Here is a 19989-nt window from a genome sequence, read left to right as displayed (position 1 = left end):
CCACGAAGCCTGCACACCAGGAGTGCCATACTTGACCAACATACTTGGCAACACAGACACACTCACACAGAAACACACTAATGTTCAATTGATGAAGCTGATGCACATTTGCACATTTTGTTCAGTTTTATTATAATGTTCAAATATTAGACACACACAGACACACACACGGACAGACACATACATACACATCCCAATTATGTTAAAAAGTCAATTAAGTGTTGAATAAAAAGTTTTCAATATCTTAACTTTTTGTCATAATCTTTATTTCATGATGTTACATTTCACCCCAGGGTATGGTACAACTAACCTGGACTATGGGGTCAATTGTAACATTTCACTCCTTGTGTTTGAGACTAAACCATTGCATCTTCTGTAAAAAAACCTGCATTTTCTGTCTGTGTTGCAGAGATAACAGCTAATAGCAGACACATGTCACTAGATTGCATCACATTTTTAATGCAGTGGTTTAAAAGAGCTCCAAGCTACAGACAGAAATGTCAAAACCATCCCTGGTCTCCCCTACTTACTCACATGACATGAAGAGCTTCTTAACATCGACTGTCTGCGGTGATGAAGATGATTTCTATTATTAGACTTGCTGTATGTAAACGTAAGGCAAAGAGCATATACACACAAGGATGTGGCATTTCAGCCAGATGTGATGAATATATAATGCATGTATGATTTTTGTGTTTGCATAGTTTTAATTTCTAATTTAAACATCAACATCACTCATTTTACATCAAATATCACTTCATAAAGAACATCAATGTTCAAACAAGTAAAAACTTCACACTTTCATTTATTCAGCTGCACCCAGTTACAATAAATCCTTCTTATCCAGCTTCATAAGGATTCAAATCTATACTCTGATGATCTTGTAAAAACATGCACTATACTTCTCCCTGTGTGGTTTCAAATTCAAATAGTTTTGTTGTTTTATATAACTGTTAAACTGTTTCCATTTTTTGAATAAAAATAGATTTTCTTCCTTTTTTCACTATTCAAACATTGTAATAATATTTGAACTAAGAAAGTTATTTTTCATGTCCTTCCTTTGAATCTCTACCAACCAGTGTTCTATGTCAAAGCAGATCCTCTAAATTTTACGGAGAGCAGAAATTTATCTGTAGTTTTACATTTAAAGCAGTTCCCAGGTGTACTATGGTAATAATTTTGAACTTTATCTTTTGTAACATCGGCTGGTTTTCCCGCCTTTCCCTTCCTCTGACCTTTCTACCCAAAGTCAAAACTGAATGTCTATTTCCTTCTTTCTTGTATTCTTGTGACTGCCATCTCTATTGTCTCCAGCCGTCTCTCAGTGTTCAGCAGCTGTTTCTCATTATCCTTCTTTATCTGGTCCAGTTTCCACTGCTCTCTTAACAAGTTTTCTTTTTCTCTCAATAATTCCTCCGGTTTGTCGAAGGTCATCTCTTTCTCTGTCATCTCCTTCTCTACTGACTGAAGCTTCTGCTTGTTTTCTTCCCTCTGCGTCTCTGTGTTCTCCAGAAAATCTTTGAGTTGATCCTTCTGGTTCTCCAGGTCCCTCTTCTGCTCCATCAGGGTGTTGACCACCTGCACCATGTGTTCCTGTTCTTCCCTTTTCTCCTCCAACTCTTTTTGAAGCTGTACAATTTTTTTCTCCAACTCTCTCTGCACACCTTTTTCTGGAGAAAGGATGTAAAATTGAATGAAAAGTACAACAAAGTTTAATTCTGTTTCCATTTGACATGTGACATTTTGGAAGAAAAAAGGGAGATGAGACAAAATATTTAAAAATCTGTTTGGGATGAGAGAAAATGTGTTGAGTTTCATTTTTGCATAAAACATATCTTATTAAGATGTTGAATTGAAGGGGACATATTTTGCCTTTTAAAATTGTTATAATGTTCTGATGTTGGATGTTAAACATGGTCACAAAATATTCAAACATGCCCACAAACAGCTGTCTGTTCTGTAGCCTTTGTTGCTAAAATTGTTCATGTTGTCCACTCACATATTTTGGATCTAAATTTGGTTCCAACATGTACGGATGTATCTGAGAAGTTTATATTTTGAATAAAAAAAGAAAAAAAGAAGTGAAACCCTATTATAATGGTTGCTTGATGTAGCCTCCAGAGGCAGGGGAAGCTTCCTGGAGCTAGCCAATCAGAAAAGGCTGGGCTCATTGGGAGGCGGGCCTTAAAGAGACAGGAGCTAAAACAGCCTGTTTCAGACAGAGGCTGAACTGAGGGGCTGCATAAAGGACCAGTATAAGATCAATAAGGAGTTTTAAACTGTAAGTCATGCAGATACAAATATACAACTGGAAATGTGCAGAATATGTTCCCTTTAACACTGTTATCTTTATTTCATATCAATAAATCAATGGGCAGTGACTTACGTTTCCATTTATAAACAGCAAAGACAGCTGCCAACTCCACAATGACACTGGCCAAGGTAATGTTGTTATAGACTGTATAAATGGATGCAACCAAGTCAGCTGGAATAATAAAACACAGAACAACATGGATTTTATTACAGTAGGAGCATTTCACTAATAAAAGTCCCTAAAAACATGAAAATATCTTTTAAATTTAAAAATGTGTGAATAAAGATAAATAATAAATAAAAATCCAACTTTACTGATAAAGGTTTATTAAACATCACATACTAAAATTAATAAATCTAAAATTAATGATTTACAATGATCAGTATATATTATACAAACCATTAAACATTACAGTAAAACCTAAACAAAGCCAAGCTCAGTACCAGTGTGTTACGTTACCTCCACATGTGTGTATAAGGAGACTGATGAAAACTGTGTCAAGGGGAATTGATCCACTTAAAGAAGTGGAGGCAGATTTAAAGAACGGTCCGTCCTTTGTGTTTGGCTTTGTGAAATTCTGAAAGATGAAAAAAAACCTGCTGTAATTTTGCGTGATATTGTTAACCAGTAAAACAATAAAGTCATTCCAGTTCATTCCAGATACATAGCATAAAATGTTGTGGAAAATGAATTCAAAAAATAAAACTGGAATCATGAGGTAGATGGATTATGGTTAAATGTTTATGTATGTGTGCTCAAAAGGAGTCTTTAGGTTATAAATTGTATGCTGTTCTAATCAATATAAACATCATATAGCTTCCCTGAAGAGTTGGAACAAACTCATATTGAATATACTGTCACAGTGTGGAATAAGATTGTTTTATTAACCTTAGAACTATCTGTACAGGCTAACAAAAGACAGAAAACTCTATTCTAAAGTGTTAAAACATCAACAGGAACCTTCTTGGCTGAAATTTGAGCATTAAGCTACTTGACCAGTCTGTTCTCTCTATACAACCTTTTCTCCTGAAAATTATGTTCATATACAACATTTTTCTTTAGGAAATATTACTATATTATAATTTGAAGTGCTGGATTAATGTGTTTTTAGAAAAATATCAGAAAAGAGAAATCAAATAACAGTTTTGAGAGATTCAGTCTCTCACTGCTTCCATTTTTCATGCAACACATTTTCTCTTTCTTCTTCTTGCCCTCTCTGTCTTTCTTTCTGTTACCTTTTTAAGTTGCAGATCGAGTTTGTCTGGCGGACTCTCCACATCCTTCTTCACATCCTCCTGGTTTTCCTTTTCTTGAAACAGTGAATTTGTCTTTTCCTGATGAATTTCCTCATCTTTGTGTAAATAGTCTGAAAATGAACAAATCACAGAAACACATCAGCACTGTGATGGCAAAACTAGAAACAATTAAAGTATCATTACATCTTTAGTAAGTCACTCACTTTTCTTATACAATAGGAAGGAGTAAACAATGTAAAACCTCTCATTTCAGAAAAGAAACAAACATTTTAATATTTTGGTAATCCTTAAATTGTTGTTTTTTAATGAAAATCTTCACATCACCAACAAGAGCTATGACTAACCTTTCCATCCAGAAAAAACCAAGAGAACCAAAACAACAGTCGGGATGCTGGACAGCTTGACACTCATGATACAACAGGTGTAACAAGACGAGACAAGTTCAGCTGGAATGATAAAACATAAAACAAAGTTACTTCAACTCTTTACAGAAAAGAACATTTATACTTAAATCAAAGCATGGCAACAAGTTAAGATGTTGCTGGTCTATAATCACAGTTTCATGCTGCAGACAGCTTCTTGCTTGTAGTTTAAAATCTTTTCCCTGTTGAAAGCTCCACTATATGTGGCAGAGACAAACTCTACTCAAGCCTACTTCTGACTATTTTATTTAATTTTAATTAGTGACAAATTAAGCGTAGTTTAATGTCTTGCACCATTTGTGAGGATTTACACAACTTGTTCAACGTGTACTGAACTAGATCTGAGCTGTGAAGAATGACTTAACAAACATAAACAAACATCAAAAACATAGACAACCGTCAGATAACCTGAGGCAAAGGAGTAAATAAGAAGAAGTTCAAAAGTTCCACGTAGTCTGATGTAAGTGACAGATAAAGAAAAGGTCACTATTTTGTGTAAAGTCATGTAACATCAGCATGAAACTGATAGATGTCCTGGAGATAGATGATGGTAAATGGACTGTACTTGTATAGCGCCTTTCTAGTCTTCCGACCACTCAAAGCGCTTTTTACACTACGAATCACATTCACCCATTCACACACATTCATATGCTGAATGGTACAGGGGCTACCATGCAAGGTCCCAACCTGCCGATGAGTGGAAATCTAATCATTCATACACATCCACACACTGATGGCACAGCCATCAAGAGCAATTCCAGGTTAAGTGTCTTGCCCAAGGACACATCAACATGTGGACTGGAAAAGCCAGGAATTGAACCGCCTATCTTCCGATTAGTGGATGACCCGCTCTACCTCCTGAGCCACAGCCGCCCGAGTTATAAAAAAGAAAAGCTAAGAGAGACTAAGACCCTAAGCAAGGCTGGGTTGGTCAAACTGAAATTTTTCAAAACACTAATATTTTGATTGGTAGAGTCTGATTTAGAATTTTTAGAAATTATAAAAAGAGCAGTTTAAACGATTTTAATTTTCAAAAGCTGCAACATACCTGTTGTGTGTGTGTCAAAGCTGCCTAACCCAAGTAGCACGATCATATGAAATGGTCAAAGGCAAAATCATAAAAACTTAGTTTGTACTTTGATTCGTGTGAGGTGTGTTTGCTTTCCTGCTTTCCCGCCTATCTGTGTGTTGCAACATTCACAAACTAATAACGTATTACATCTATGATGGCATGAAAACAACACTTGCCTTTGACTACATAAAGGAGAGCTGAAGCACCATTTTATGAAATAGAAATCTGTTTTTTTTGTTTGCTTTTATTTTCCTCTTTTTATTTACATGTATTATTATTTATCAATTTCCTCTGTGTATGTCTATTAACTTCACTCTTGTTTCTATAACTACTACTCATGCCTCAACAATTATCAAAAAAATAGTGACTAATATTCATTGCATTATTATTATTGTTGTTGTTGTTGTTATTATCACAAGAATATATATACAGCATTTACTACTTAAAAAATCCATTGAAGGAATACATACTAGGGATGTGCAGAGAGCCCAGTATTTGTATTTGTATTTATATTTGCTGAGGCATCAAAATTATCTGTATTTGAATAAAAGCGGAAAGAGGCTTTATAATCCTGTTTTTGTTTTTATGATACTTTTAATTTTAGAAAATTAAAGTGCGTCATGTAGCAGGTGGAAGTGACTCCCCTCGTTGAGAGCTGCTGATAGACGTAACAGTGGAGCAGAGGAGAGACACTGAGATAATGTAACTGACCTGCACTCTGATATTGGACATGTTTTGAATTTTTAATACATACAATAAAAAACTAAATAAAAATCAATAAAAATATTTTAATAATACAAAAAGAAAAAGGAAATTTGCCGCAACAAACCAAAACAAAATTTTAATCACACTCTGATTTTATCTTCTCTCCACTGGTTCCCTGTCACTTTTCAGACTGATTTTATGGTTTCACTCTTCACATAGAGTACAAGCAGATTCTTGACCACAGCTCTTCAAAGCTGAGATGTGAAGTTGTTAAAAAGGTCAAGCAGACGATCAAACTTCTGCTGTCGTAGCTTGAAAAACAAAATCTTTAAAAAGGCAAGACAAGTTGATTTGTATAGCATATTTCAACAACAAGGCAATTCAAAGTGCTTTACATGGAGCATAAAAGGCATCAAGACAGAATATAAAAGCAACACAAGTAAAATGACATTAAAATATAATTATAAAGTGTTAAATTTGGAAAAGAAGCTAAAAAGGAATAAGACAAATAAAACAGGAAACTAAAGGTGTAAAATATTAACCTTCAAATTTGGTTTAATAAAAGGCAAACAGAAAAGTCTTCAGCTGAGATTTAAAAGAACTGAGAGTTGCAGCAGACCTGCAGTTTTCTTTGAGTTTGTTCAGATATGTGGAGCATAAAAACTGAACGCTGCTTCTCCATGTTTAGTTTTGACTCTGGGAACAGAAAGCAGACCTGATCCAGACCATCTGAGAGGTCTGAATGGTTCATAATGTAGCAGCAGATCAGAAATGTATTTTGGCCCTAAAACATTCAGTGCTTTATAAACCAACAGCAATATCTTAAAGTCAATTCTTTGACAGACAGGAAACCAGTGTAAAGATCTGAGAACTGGAGTTATATGATCCACTTTCTTAGTCTTAGTGAGGAAAAAAACATCTTAAAACCCACTTTTTCTTCATTTTATATATTTATTTATTTACTTTGTAATTAACGGTGTGTCCACTTGTCTTTCATTCTCTCTTGAATTTTTCTTTCACCTGTAAATCATTTTGCAACTTCTTTTTTAAAAAGTGCTGTATTGTGAAAATGCGATGGGATTTTTTTTTTTTTTTTTTTTTTGTTTTTTTCATTTTCTGTGGAATTACTCTAAAAATTAGCAGTTATTTTCTGCCGCAATCATGGATTGGATGTCATATAACTTCCACCAGCTGAACCGTTATAAAACGGAAGTCCTTAATACCGGTCCTGAGAAGATTTCTGATAAAGTACAGCAGTGTATTGGTCCTTTAGCAGTAAATGTCAAATGTCAGAAATCTTCTTTGACCAACACATGAACTTTGAGTTGCATGTAAAGAAAGTGGTCCAATCTTGTTTCTTTCAACTAAGAAACATGCTAAAATCAAATCTTATCAAGTCAAATTTGATCCTTTCAAGATGTGGAAAAAATCATTCATGTTTTTGTCTCCTCCTGTCTTGATTACTGGAATGCACTGTTCACTACCCTGAACCGCTCTTCTGTGTCTCAGCGCCACTCGGTCCAACAACTCAACCCAGTTTCACAATCTGCATACAAATAACACAACTTTACATTTTCAAATTGTGTGCAGTGAATATGTGAAAGTCCAATTTTGGATTTTAGCACAAAATGCCATTGGTTAGGGTTTGGGAAAGATCATGGTTTGGCTTAAAACAGAGGTAAAACAAAATGCCAAAATCTCTAAAATGCCTGCACATGAAGGTAAAAATGTCCAGTTGGTGGTCTTGAACACTGCTCTACTGCTGCTTTTTGACAACTGATTATCTAGCCATCCATCCAAACATCCTCCACCTAATAAACCAAAAATCACCTTATAAAATGAGAGAAAGTTGTATTATATGATGTCACTTCCCTGGGAAGGATTGGCATGTCACCTGCATGCAAAAATTGGACTTTGGCATATGCACTGTTGCGATGCAATTTGAAAGTGTAAAGTTGTGTTATTTGTATGCAGATTGAAGAAAACAGGCTGAACAACCACACAGGTTGTTTGTACAGGCACTCCAGAACAACTAATAGGAGTGTTTTCAGAACAATTGATTGGAGTTTAATATGCAGCTTTCCAAAACTGTTACAAATAAAATGATCATTTTAAATGTGGTTAATACTGCCTTAAAGTTAGGCAACCTTCATCACCATGGCAACCGTAAACATCATGGTACAGTTTTTTTTTTTTTAAAATGCCCTGTTTCAGGATTGAAAACATGACACTCTGTGGACTGTGGATTTTTGTAAGTGCGTTATAATAATAAACTTTATTTATTTTATATAGCATCTTTCAAAACACAGTTACAAGGTGCATTACAACAAAAGACATAAATTCATCTGTAGTTTTACATTTAAGGCAGGTCCCTGATGTAATCATGAAGTTCTGGTTTGCTCTGATTGCTTCCGCCTTTTGCTTGTGTCTCTCTGCTACCTGACTGGTCTGCAGTTTCCCTGTTTGTGTTTATCACTCGAATCGCCTGAGTCTCTATTGGCTGCAGCAATTTCTCTATGTTCAGCTGCTGTCTTTCATATTTTTGTTTTGTCTGGTCCAGTTTCCACTGCTCTCTTAATAAGTTTTCTTTGTCTTTCTATACTTCCGCGGTTTCTCTGTTATCTCGCTCTCCACTGACTGAAGCCTCCTCTTGTTCTCCTCCTTCTCTGCCTCGACCTCCTTGAGTTTCCCTTTGACTTGATCTCTCTGGTTCTCCATGTGACGGGGCGCCCGTGAACGCTCCGTCATGCCCTAACCGGCGTGCGTTTCTCTCTCTCTTGGCCGGAGAGAAAGCGCCGGTGCCGGGAGCGCACAGCGCGCAGCGCTCCCACTGTTCCTGCGGAGCCATGCTCCAGTTAAAACTGTTCCTTGCAGGCCCGCACTTGTGTCCCGCGGTCCTGCACTTCCACAAACTTTTCCCCACTGTCCGAACTCTTTTCTTCACGCTAGGCGTTCGAGGGTGCACACTCGGCGCTGACGCAAAACACACACATAGGCTATACACTTACCTGCTGCTGCTGCCTCTGGTTGCCTCCGGGCATGGGCCAAACTGAGGCACTTCCTGGACACACCATATATAGCGCTTGGTGGCGCGCTTAAGAGGGTCAGGTGACCATGGACTATACCATCGACATTGTATGAACTGATATTTTATGATTTATTTTGGTTTGGGGGTATTTGGCCATCGCTGTATGAAGGCCGATCAAATGAAACACTGGGTTGCATCAGTGAGTTGTGACTTACATCTGCATTTGCAAATGACAGGGACAGCTATAATAATGCCAACAATCAATCTAGTGAAGCCAAAACCCAGGGCTATGATTATACAAGAGGAAGAGACATCACCCAATGAGGAGGCAGCACCTAACAGTGAGCAAGAGAAGAAACTTCTAATTGTGGAATATCAGTGAAAGAAAAATTGCACCTGGCAGAGTCAAAAATCCCTAAATCAGAACACAAAACCATACATGTTTCTTCCTGCACCCAAAGCAGCCCTGTTGAAAAAGTTTAAGAAACTTAAACCCCAGTCTACCTAGGGAAGCCCCAACACAAGCTCTTCAGGCTTGTGTTGGCACAAGCTTGAAGAGGCAGGCAAGTTTCATCTTCTTTAGCAAGATTTTCACCTGAATTGCAGGTTTATGAGTGAACTGGTGAGAATATTCCCAGATAAATAATTGGGAAACCCTAACTGAAGTAGAGTGAACTGTATACCAGGACAAGAGATAAAGCGTTAAGCTTCCTGTTCTTTTAATTTATTTTCTCTGTTTTTGGATACAATTATTAAAAAAGTATTTTATTCCATGTAAAAACTGAGATACACATGTTGCTCCACAGCATTGTACTTGTGTACTGTGGTGTATTTTATACTGCAGTGTTTTTTTTGTTTCAGTGCTTTTGTGTTACCACATTAGTTCTTTATGTTTGTTACATGTTCTTGTGCTGCTTTTGTGTTTTGGTGGATTAAAAGAAAATTTTCCACTCTCATGGACTATAAAGTTATATTCTATTCTATTACTGTAAATACTAAACAGAAAACAAAACGTTTAACTTTGAAAATCCTATTGTATATGCTTAGTAACCATAAATGAAGGTGTGTTTTCATTTAGATATTTAAACATGTGACATTTAGCTGAATAATGAATCCTGTAAGAAGATAGACAGCAAAGCAAGTTGCTGCCTAGATTTTGTTTTCTTTTTCAACTTAAATTTCAGCCATCAGAATATTTTGAAAATAATCCATGACCACAAACACACACAAAAATTGTAATAACACCACTGAATATTAAAATGATCAAATCACATTAAATCACAAATGCATGCTGTTTGGCAAAATCAGAAAGTAGAGAAGAAACCATGTACTACACTGAAAAACAGTTGTTTAAAGGACTCACTGGTCATCCACTTATCTTTCATTCTGGAGTTCTGAAAAATGATCTAAACCAGAAACAAAAGGTATATTTTTAAAAAGAAGACCATATAGAGAAGAAAAGTATGATGTAAAAGTATATTTAATACTTATACAGTTATATGATAATTTATCCACTGCTTTTAATTCTCAAATAGTCAACAATGAATGTTTTCTAATTAAAATTTCAACTTAAAAACTTTAAAAACAAGGATGACATTTTCTCAAACCTTACCTGTCACTGCTTCAGCGAGTCAGCTCATCTCAGAGAAGCTGCAGGTCCAAAGTCCCCCAATAAAGTTATTTTTACTTTAACATTATGCATCTGATATCAGATATGGTCACTTTTTTCTCTTGTGTGTGTTAAAGTGCATGTCTGTTAGATTGTTCATTTGCATGCATGTCTTGTCTATATATGACCAATAATGAAAATGTATTTTTCTGTCTCTCCTATCATGGAACAACAAAGCTAGTAAGCGAACGCACTGTTCCAAATCATTCAAGTTTCTGAATGAGTTGTAAATTATCAGTTCAAACTGACCTTTGTGTCTTCATCACCAGCTGCAAGGTAGGTGAGTGGCAGTCATGTAAAATATCAGTCTGTAGTTATTGTTATAGTGAATTTATTGAGCCAATAAAAGAATGTGAGCAGTAAAAACAGGGCATGTACAGATGGGTGACATATTAAAGGAAAAATCAACACTGACTTGTGAAGACATCTAGTTGGAAACGATGTCTAAAATGTTGCTCCAAAATCTCCCAAATTGAGATCTAGTGACTGTGAAGGTCACAGTATGTCATTCACATCATTTTACTACTCATCAGATCATTCATTGATCCCTCTGGAAGGCCTTGTATGGAAGAATCTGCATTCCATATATGTTTTTTCCACTAATTTACACATTTCATCAGTCATCTGCTGGTATCTTTATCTAACAAAAATGAGGAGAACTGAACACATTACTCCTGTTCTTAAATCTTTAGACTGACTTCCAATTACTCATAGAATAGATTTCATAGTTCTGCTACTTAATCATTAAACAATCTCTTCTTATCTCCTGGAGGAACATAAACCCAGTAGGCACTTTAGATCTTTAGGAAGCAGTCAACCGGTTGAACCTCGAGTAAGAAGTTGCTTCCAGCAACAATGCTGCACACAGATGGAATCAACCTCCTGATTATCTTCAATGTGCCCCAACTCACAGCCAATTTAAAATCTAACTTAAAGACTGTTGCATCTGTGTCAACTTACAACTCATTACTGCACTGTAAACTGCTTTTCTAGTCTGTTATCCTGTATTTATGTCTTTGCTCTTAACTTTTTAAATTTCCATTTAAAAGGTTTATTTTATTTTAACTGGCTTTTTTTTTTTCTTTTTTAATGTTCTTACTGCATTCTGTGAAGCTCTTTGAATTGTGCTTGTATATGAGATGTACTTTGCAAGCTTGCCATGACTTTTTTAGAACCCTAAAAGTGAAAAATGGCCGACTGGCAGCAGAGGGCAGAGTAGGACTACTATCAGATGTTCAGATGCAGACAAACAGAAAGGAGAGGAACACATGACCGCGTCAGAGTGCTGAGTCCTGCAAGATGGAGGTTCAGTTCTAGCCAGATCTCTGAAGAATGTGCTCTTCTACTGTAGTTAATACAGAGATTTTTCCATATCAGGTATGGTGACACTTCCCCTTCAACAATCTATAGTTCTGTGCTGTGTCTACATTAAGTGTCCATGAGCAAGACACTAAATCTGAACAAAGATGAGTTTGAGGAAACTCTCCTTGTTTTTTCAAAGAATAAATTTTAGTGCAAAATTCCAAAGAAAAACAACAATGATTTCTGCAAATGTCTATAAAGACATTTAGCGGCTGGAGGTCACTTTGCAAAGTGTTAAGACTTTGACACAGGACACCACCTCTCATTTCCCACCAACAGACAGTGTTGTTTTCTTTTAAACATGGTTTCCTAACCTTCCCTGTCATAGTAGTTAGTGGTAAGTATTTATTGTTTCACAGACCGTGATGTTTTTCTAACCCTAATCAAGTAATTTATGTGCTTTAACCTCACCAAATTTGTAACCATAGCTGTGCAAAATTAGAAAACTGAATAAATGGTGATTTGTAACAGTTTTGGAAGACAAATCAGAAGATATATGGGTCATTTTGGAAGGCAGTTACAGCCAAATGTATCCATTTTGTTGTTTTGTCTGGAGGATTTGTACTGTATGGCTGACAGAAAATAAATGCTCATTTATCTTAACATTTTGTAGACCTTTATACTAGAAAATGGATTATATGGAGGACAACTAATGTGCTAATTAGTCCATCCATTAACAGCTTTAATATTGATACAGTATCCATATTTTTTTTCTGCAAATTAAACTTTAACTCATTAAAAGTAGCCCAGTTACTGCAGGTCTGATCACTGTGGACCTTGTGCATAAAAATCAAAATTTTGCTTGTGTGTTGCTAAAGAAAAGCTCATGTAGCCAGACACTCTTAAAAAATGTCTTTTACATGTACAGTTTGATTGATTATTTATACATTTATTGTATAAGAAAAAGATGGAGAAAAGAGGCTCACCAGTAAAACAGTCAATGTTGGTGAAGCTTCATATTTTATTTAAATATCACTGCTGATGCATTTTGATTTTCTGACATTGACAGCTTGGATGATGGGCCTTTTTAATAACCAAAGCATATTTATAATGTTGATCACCCAGTTTTTCTCTTTTGAACATGACATTAAGTCAGTGAGATTTCTACTGTAGCAGATCAAGCTTCACATAGATATTTGTAGATTCGAACCTGCTGCTGCATCATCACCAGAAATACTTCGAACAGGAAGAGGAGGTTCTGACCTACATTGTGGTTTAACTGTATGTCAGTCTGATGCTCAGACAGTCAGCAGCAAGACATCATGGAGGTTACAGCTCTCTGCATCAGACTGAGTGAGTACTGAGTCTGTCTGTCAACCTTCCCTCCATTCATCTTTACAGCTGGTACATATTATATCAGCTCTCTTCATTTGTCTCTCCAGTGCTGGGTGTGTTGGTCCTGCTGGTTGCACAAGTTCACCACAGTTACTTTGCTCAGAAAGCTGGTGAGTTGGATACACTTAATTGGGTAACATGTCTTTGCCTGAAAAAAATGGATGAAATGGCCGAACTATTGCAAATACACATGCAATGATGAGGTTAACTCATCTTCCTGTTTATTTATCTGTTTATCTGTTTATATCTGTACTTTGTTTAGTTATGACTTACATTATGGATTTACACATTGTGTGTAGCACCATTCACTAATTGTAATAATAATCTATGTCATATGCACCATACCACTATTATACCATGCTGTGTCATATTCTATATATTGTATCCTATATCGCCATGCTATATGCAAATTCATGCATCATGAGATGAAATAAGTATTTGATGATATTGAACATCATGAATAAGGAGCTTATTTTTTATTGCTTTTACTACTGATATGTCACACTCTGTCCTTTATTCATACCTTAGAATCAGACTACTGTCAAAAGTGACCAAGAATAAAGTTTCTGCCCTGCAAGAACAAAATGCAGTAACTACATTTGGTGAAAAGTGAGTTAAGACTAGAATTTGACTTTTGACATTTGTTTTACCATATAAAATATATTATGCCAAAGAAATGTGTAATTTTGTGTATGTAAAATTATCAGGAAGTACAAGACATTTAAAAAAAACATACTGCACTGACTGCGCTCCAGCTAGTTAACGGTAGTCCGAGGGTAGAGACAGCTAGCCTTGGCTAAAGCTCATTTACAGACTTTTTACAATCTGTCTCCCTAAAAATCTGTTTTTAGGAGACAGATTTCAACATCTTAATAATTAAGTTTGTTATAACACATCAAAATTGAGGCTGTAGCTAAACCAAACCATGAAGAAAAAAGACACCAGATAAATTGGTCCTGCTAAAAGCTAACTAGCTTAAATGCCTTAGCCTAGTTTAGATTGTCCTAACATACAGTGTAGTGTTTGATTTTATGATTTTATTCTGTTTTGTTGGGGAAGTTAAGATTTTAATAACTTATATAGATGTTACTTAACCTTTTTCACAACTTAACTGTTTCTGTACTTGCTGTTGTCGGCTTTTGTAATGCAGTATAGTCCCGTTATAGTGACATTACATTGTAATAACAGTTTGGACATCTTTAAATATACTGTATGCCTAGTTTTGTTAATGGTGAATGAGTAAGTTGGATAATAATTGAATCACTTTCTTTCTCTGTGTCTCAGATGCAGCTTTTCCTCGTATTGTTCCTGACAGACTGCAGTTCATTGAATATGAGACTGTCTCTGTACATTGTGAGGAGAATGATGGCTTCACTAGATGGAGAGTGAAGACGAAGCTCAACAAAATCCCTCCAACAAACTCTGACTGCAACACATCAGCTCCATCCTGCACCATTAATCCTACCTTTGAAAGACACAGTGGAGAATATTGGTGTGAAGATGAAGAGGGAGAAAAAAGTGATGCTGTAAATATCTCTGTCACTGGTATGTTTAGCAAATAAAAAATCTATTTACAGATTATTGGACACAGTTACACAGTAAGTTCAAATCATCATTTTGGAAAAGGTTTTAATAATAGTATATTTTGATATAAATCAAAATGCCGCTTGTAATATTTCCCTCGTATTATACACACAATACAAACAATTACACAGATTACATTTTCTATGATTTATCTGTTATTTTTTGTAGTGTGTTTGGTGATTCACTATATATCATACATTACTATTATTATTATTATTGTTTTTATCACTATTATTATTAGTAGTAGTATTATCATGAATTAGTTTTAACTAAATGTGTAAATATAAATATAAATATAAATGTACAATATGGTGAATCAACAATTTTTTTTTTCTGTAAATATATATATATATATAAATATATACAATGTTTAACATCAAATATGTCTTTATGATATTGTTCAGCTGACTCTGTGATCCTGGTGAGTCCTACCCATCCTGTGTTGGAGGGAGATGATGTGATTCTGTATTGTAAAAACAAGAAAACTCAGACACAACACATAGCGGATTTCTACAAAGATGGCTCCCGTCTCGGGACCGGCTATACGGCCAACATGACCATCCAAAATGTTTCCAAGTCTGATGAAGGACTCTACAAGTGCAGCATCTCTGAAGCTGGAGAATCACCAGAGAGCTGGCTGAAGATTTCAAAACAAAGTAAACAATTTGTTCTTCTTTTGGTGTGTTTTTCTCTCCAGGTTCAAGATATGAATCATAATGTTGAAGCATGCTTAATATCTATTTTCCAGCATCTTATGAAAAGACTACCAACAGTCCCCAAAGTCCTGCCAGTTCTCAAAGTTCCAACAGTCGCTCCCCTCACCTCCTCACCCTGCTGTTGATCGTTGTCGGTGCTTTATTGGTGGCTCTGCTGTGGTTGGTGGTGGGACTACTTCTCTGTAGGAAACACAAAGGTAAAAACAAACATTTCAGTTAATTACTTCGTGATGGTGTGCCAGGTTTTCTATGGATGACAATTTTTTTGTCTTTTCTGTCCTCTATTTTATTATTTTTTGTTTGCTTTTCATCTGAAAAATCAACACCAGGATCACACTCAGGTGAAGAATAACATCATATCATATAACATATAACACTAAAACGTTTGAATGTAAATAAGCTAATGAGACATCATTTTGGACACTGCTGTTGCTGATATGTATTATGATTATCTGGTGTATTTGATTAGTGCAGTTTATGTTCATCAATAGTCAACCATTTTGTGATGGGTGTTGTTAACTTTTTGCTATGGGTAGGAGACATTTTATCATTCTATTAACCCTTTCTTGTGGGAAAACAAAACCTCTAGAATTTTGAATGGATTAGATGGTTTAAGTGAGCACAGGTTCAGGGGTCCAAAGGGTCAAGGGGTTGCAAAACAACCACAAAGAGAAAGAAAACAACCACAAACAGACACAAAATGACCAGAAAGAGACACAAATTGACTGCAAATAGACGCAAGTGATCACAAAGAGATCCAAAACTACCACTAATAGACACAAAATGACTGCAAAAAGACAAAATGATTACAATAGGACTTTTTATCATAGTTCGTCTCTTTTGTAGGGTCTTACTCTTAAATAGGAAGGATGGGAGGCTTTTATGTGTGTGTGGTTAACAGTGACCTATTGTCTTAAAATGTGTCCATGTCTAGAATTTAAATTGGCTTAATATAATTCATAATTAGGTCATATTTATATATGCATACATGTCTGCATGTCTTTGCTATATACAGTTTGTGCCTATTACCAATGTATATACAGTGTATATATGGTGTGTCCAATATTAGGTTTTTCTGATAAAATACAACAACAAATATCTGGTTGCTGTTTTTGTTTCAGTCTCAGGAGAGAACACTGTAGTAGATCCACTCTACGCAGAAGGTACGTGACATTATATCATTTCTACTTCACTTTTACTCACCTGTCATTGAGGTTTATGCAGCACAAAATCACAGCCTGTCTGTGCAATATCATTTGTTTTAAGTATCTGAAATGTGGCTTTAAAGTTACAGTGTGCAGTGCATTAATCCCTTGTAGTCAGCCTGAAAAGGAAAGCAGCATCTGAGCACATGTCTGTCTTTTGTTTTTATGTTCCAGTCTCAGGAAGTAACAATGTCGCTGATCCAGACATGACATATGCTGTTGTCAAAATGAAGGAGAAAGGTACTTTACATTATGTTTCTTCTACTTTACTGTTAACGTGCGTTTATTTTCTTGCAGGACAAAACCACAGCAGGTCTGTGGTGCAACATGTACATACATAAAGTACATAAAGTATTTTAAAATATTTCAAGTAATGCAAATGCCACATGTGCACATGTACACAAATTCTGTACAAAAACAACTAGCTAGCAGCTAGCAACTTTCTTTTAGCAACATTGGTAGTACATATAGATGCAGTTGAGTTATGAACCACATGAGAAAACCACAGACAGAACATTTTGCTGTGTACATTACAAGAAGTTGTGAGGTTTGATAGTCACTATGAGATGGAAAGTTTAAAAAAAATCCTTTTGACATAAATACACCAAACAGTTTTAAATAAGCTATAGCTGTGTTATAAGCGATGAGATTATTTAACAATGCTGTATAAAAAGTTATGACATAATGATAATGTAATATAATGTATAATGTAATTTCAATCCGTCATAACTAATCTAATCATAAAAAAATCAAACAGTGAATTCTGAATATCATGTGATTAATTAAATATTTCTTTGTTTCTCAAACAGAGCCAAAGGTGTCCAGAGCAGACACCAATCCACGTTTACAGGAAGAGAGTGCCTATTCTTTATTGCAGGTAAGACTGAGGCTGATACAGCATCTCTTTCTACTAAAATCGCAGTTTATGTTCTTGCACTCAACTAAGTTACAACCACAAGGTTAGTACAGCACTCACCACTGTCACAGTAGAGAATATGAAAAGAAACACTCCACCAGAAAATGTTTTAAAAGACAGTTATCAGGACATTTAAAGATGAAGCTATCCCATAAATCATGACACAATCGTCTTCAGCATTGCGGACCTACTTTACTGTAGGTTGACCGTATGATTCATGTACTCATGTTGCTGTTTTATGAGCAGTGAACTTGAAATGTAACCTTGATATTTTTGTGAGGTTGCTAAAACTGGTCCAGAAAACCTTTTTTTTTTTTTTTTACTGATATGAAGCAAGTTACATGATGGAGGCCATCATACATTTGCATTTCGGAGGATTCAGATAGTCTTCTCTCTGACTGAACATACATTTGCACATTACACACTTCCTGCACCTTTACTCGTTAGACAAATGAGTCACAGGGGCCATTTTAATGTCTTTTTAATACCTGTTTTTAATGGGTTGTGAAATATTGTCTGCTAGTTTTACCACAGGTGGGCTTCTGATGTTGAGGTAGTAATAAAAATATCAAATCTTTGGGCGAGAAGTTTTAGGCTTAGATCAATCATGATTGATATGCTTTAAACTGTGTGAACCATGTTAACTCAGTACTTAGCTCTGCTGTCTTACAAACACTAGGTTGTGGGTTTGATTCACCTACCAGCAATCTTGGTAGGATTACAATTCAGAATCAAGCTATTTTTTTAACAATTCATAGCAATAACTTTCAGCATTCAACAGTCACACTGAAAATATTTTCTACTTTTTCTTAGTTTTTGCGTATTATGTGTGTTTTACAGGCCACTGACACCTGACTGAAGGACTGAGGAGACGTCTCTTCAAAGCTTCTGTGGTTTAGTTTCAGGAGGTCATACAGTTTTGTACAATAGTCTAAGAAGTATTATGTTGTAGTACTGCACAGTAGTACTGCAAAGTTCTTAGTTTCAGTTCTCTAAAAAACAATCAGAAAACATCAGGCTTTAGTGTCAGTTCCTCAGACTTAAAGAATAAGGTCTTCTTTCTAAAGCAGCCACAATCACAGAAGGAAAAATCCACCAAAGGAGGAAACACAGAGAGAAGTTTCTACATCTACAAGTTGAAAGTTATACATAGTGTGGATTGTAAAAAACTATTTTTTTGCCATAACCAAAGAAGTGGACAATGCAGGCTGAGGGAAGGTGGATAAAACACTCACTAAGACAGAAAAGCATTGAAGTTTCTCATGAAGTTCTGCTGATGTTGTATAATCTTTGTTATGAGTTGATGGTTCATAGATGTTTCTATTCAGTGTCAGACACACTCGCTGAATAAGAAAATATTTGTACTTTGATTGTCTTAAGAACAGAAACAGTTTAATAAAGTGAACTGTTTGCATATATTATACATTTAAGAGCATTATTTTGACTCATTATGACAGACAGTAGAGCTTATTATATGGGAAATATAATAAACAGCAGTTTATGTACATTTATGGACACTGTAAACATTCATAATCACTGGCAGTTGACCTTCTGTTAGCATTTTTAAAAAGGTCGTTGTGGTTTATCTGGAGTCTTTCGCTCAGTCACATTATCAGTGTCTATTTTTAAGAGTGAGCAGTTTATTAGAGTGAAACAGTTAAACCAACATGTTCACACGTCTGAAGAGGCTGTTTACAAGAACAGAGCTGCTGCTGCAGGTTATAAATACACTCACTGTGGTCGACTACCAACATGATGCTGTTACATCGGTTTGAGCTGAAGCAGATACACTCAGTTTACACCACGTATAGTGCAGCACAGTAAACCACTGACATACTACACATGTTCTCTTTGGGGCCCAGTCACATGAGAGACTTCACACCACATGAAGATCATTTGGGGAACATGAGTTCAACTTAAGTGAGCATGACTGTATCAAGACTGACCCTGGAACTTCATATGATCCTAGTTAGAAAATTGGATCATATGATCATAAAATCTAAAGCACTGTAATGGTCACTTCTAATTTGTATTAAATGTGTTAAATTGATGGATTTCTGTTAACTAGATGAATTCTCCTTCTGATATTCTGTTGGTGTTGTATGTTTGTAGAAATGTATAATATATTTGATTTAGTGTAACAGTGTTTGGTTGTGATGTGATTGATATTCATCTTTTTGGCTACTTGCAGAATAATTTCTCTCACACACTGGTAAAAATCAAGCAGGGCAGAAAATACAGCATCCTTCCTTGTCTGCTAGTTATATTACTTCACCATCAAATAAATAAAAACCTCCTGAACAAGAGGTGAATCCCACCTTCTCTCTAAAAGTGGCTGAACATTGGAGTTCAGTTAGATCGAATGCAAGGCAAGTGGAAGAGTTTTTACAACCTGACTGCAGCTT

At 35.7% G+C, this 19989-nt stretch overlaps 1 protein-coding gene across 1 annotated transcript; it reads left to right on the top strand.

Annotated features, from left to right (window-relative positions):
- The first annotated feature begins 11760 nt into the window (after positions 1 to 11760).
- Positions 11761 to 19644, top strand: LOC121889685. The gene is made up of 11 exons (XM_042401848.1): positions 11761 to 11843; positions 13015 to 13121; positions 13211 to 13273; positions 14448 to 14708; positions 15152 to 15403; positions 15496 to 15660; positions 15793 to 15804; positions 16585 to 16626; positions 16843 to 16908; positions 17478 to 17545; positions 18425 to 19644. The coding sequence occupies exons 2-11, from the start codon at positions 13091 to 13093 to the stop codon at positions 18437 to 18439; spliced, it is 975 nt and encodes a 324-aa protein (XP_042257782.1). The 5' UTR covers positions 11761 to 11843; positions 13015 to 13090; the 3' UTR covers positions 18440 to 19644.
- Positions 19645 to 19989: the final 345 nt, after the last annotated feature.

The sequence above is a fragment of the Thunnus maccoyii genome, chromosome 22 (assembly GCF_910596095.1).
Source record: "Thunnus maccoyii chromosome 22, fThuMac1.1, whole genome shotgun sequence".
NCBI lineage: Eukaryota > Metazoa > Chordata > Actinopteri > Scombriformes > Scombridae > Thunnus > Thunnus maccoyii.
This window is presented reverse-complemented; position numbering and strand designations above follow the sequence as displayed.

Coding starts and splice junctions, on each gene's coding strand:
- LOC121889685 (XM_042401848.1), top strand. CDS start 13,091: ATGGAGGTTACAGCTCTCTGCATCAGACTGA. Junction 14,709..15,151: donor TGTAAATATCTCTGTCACTG/GTATGTTTAGCA, acceptor GATATTGTTCAG/CTGACTCTGTGATCCTGGTG. Junction 15,404..15,495: donor GCTGAAGATTTCAAAACAAA/GTAAACAATTTG, acceptor TCTATTTTCCAG/CATCTTATGAAAAGACTACC.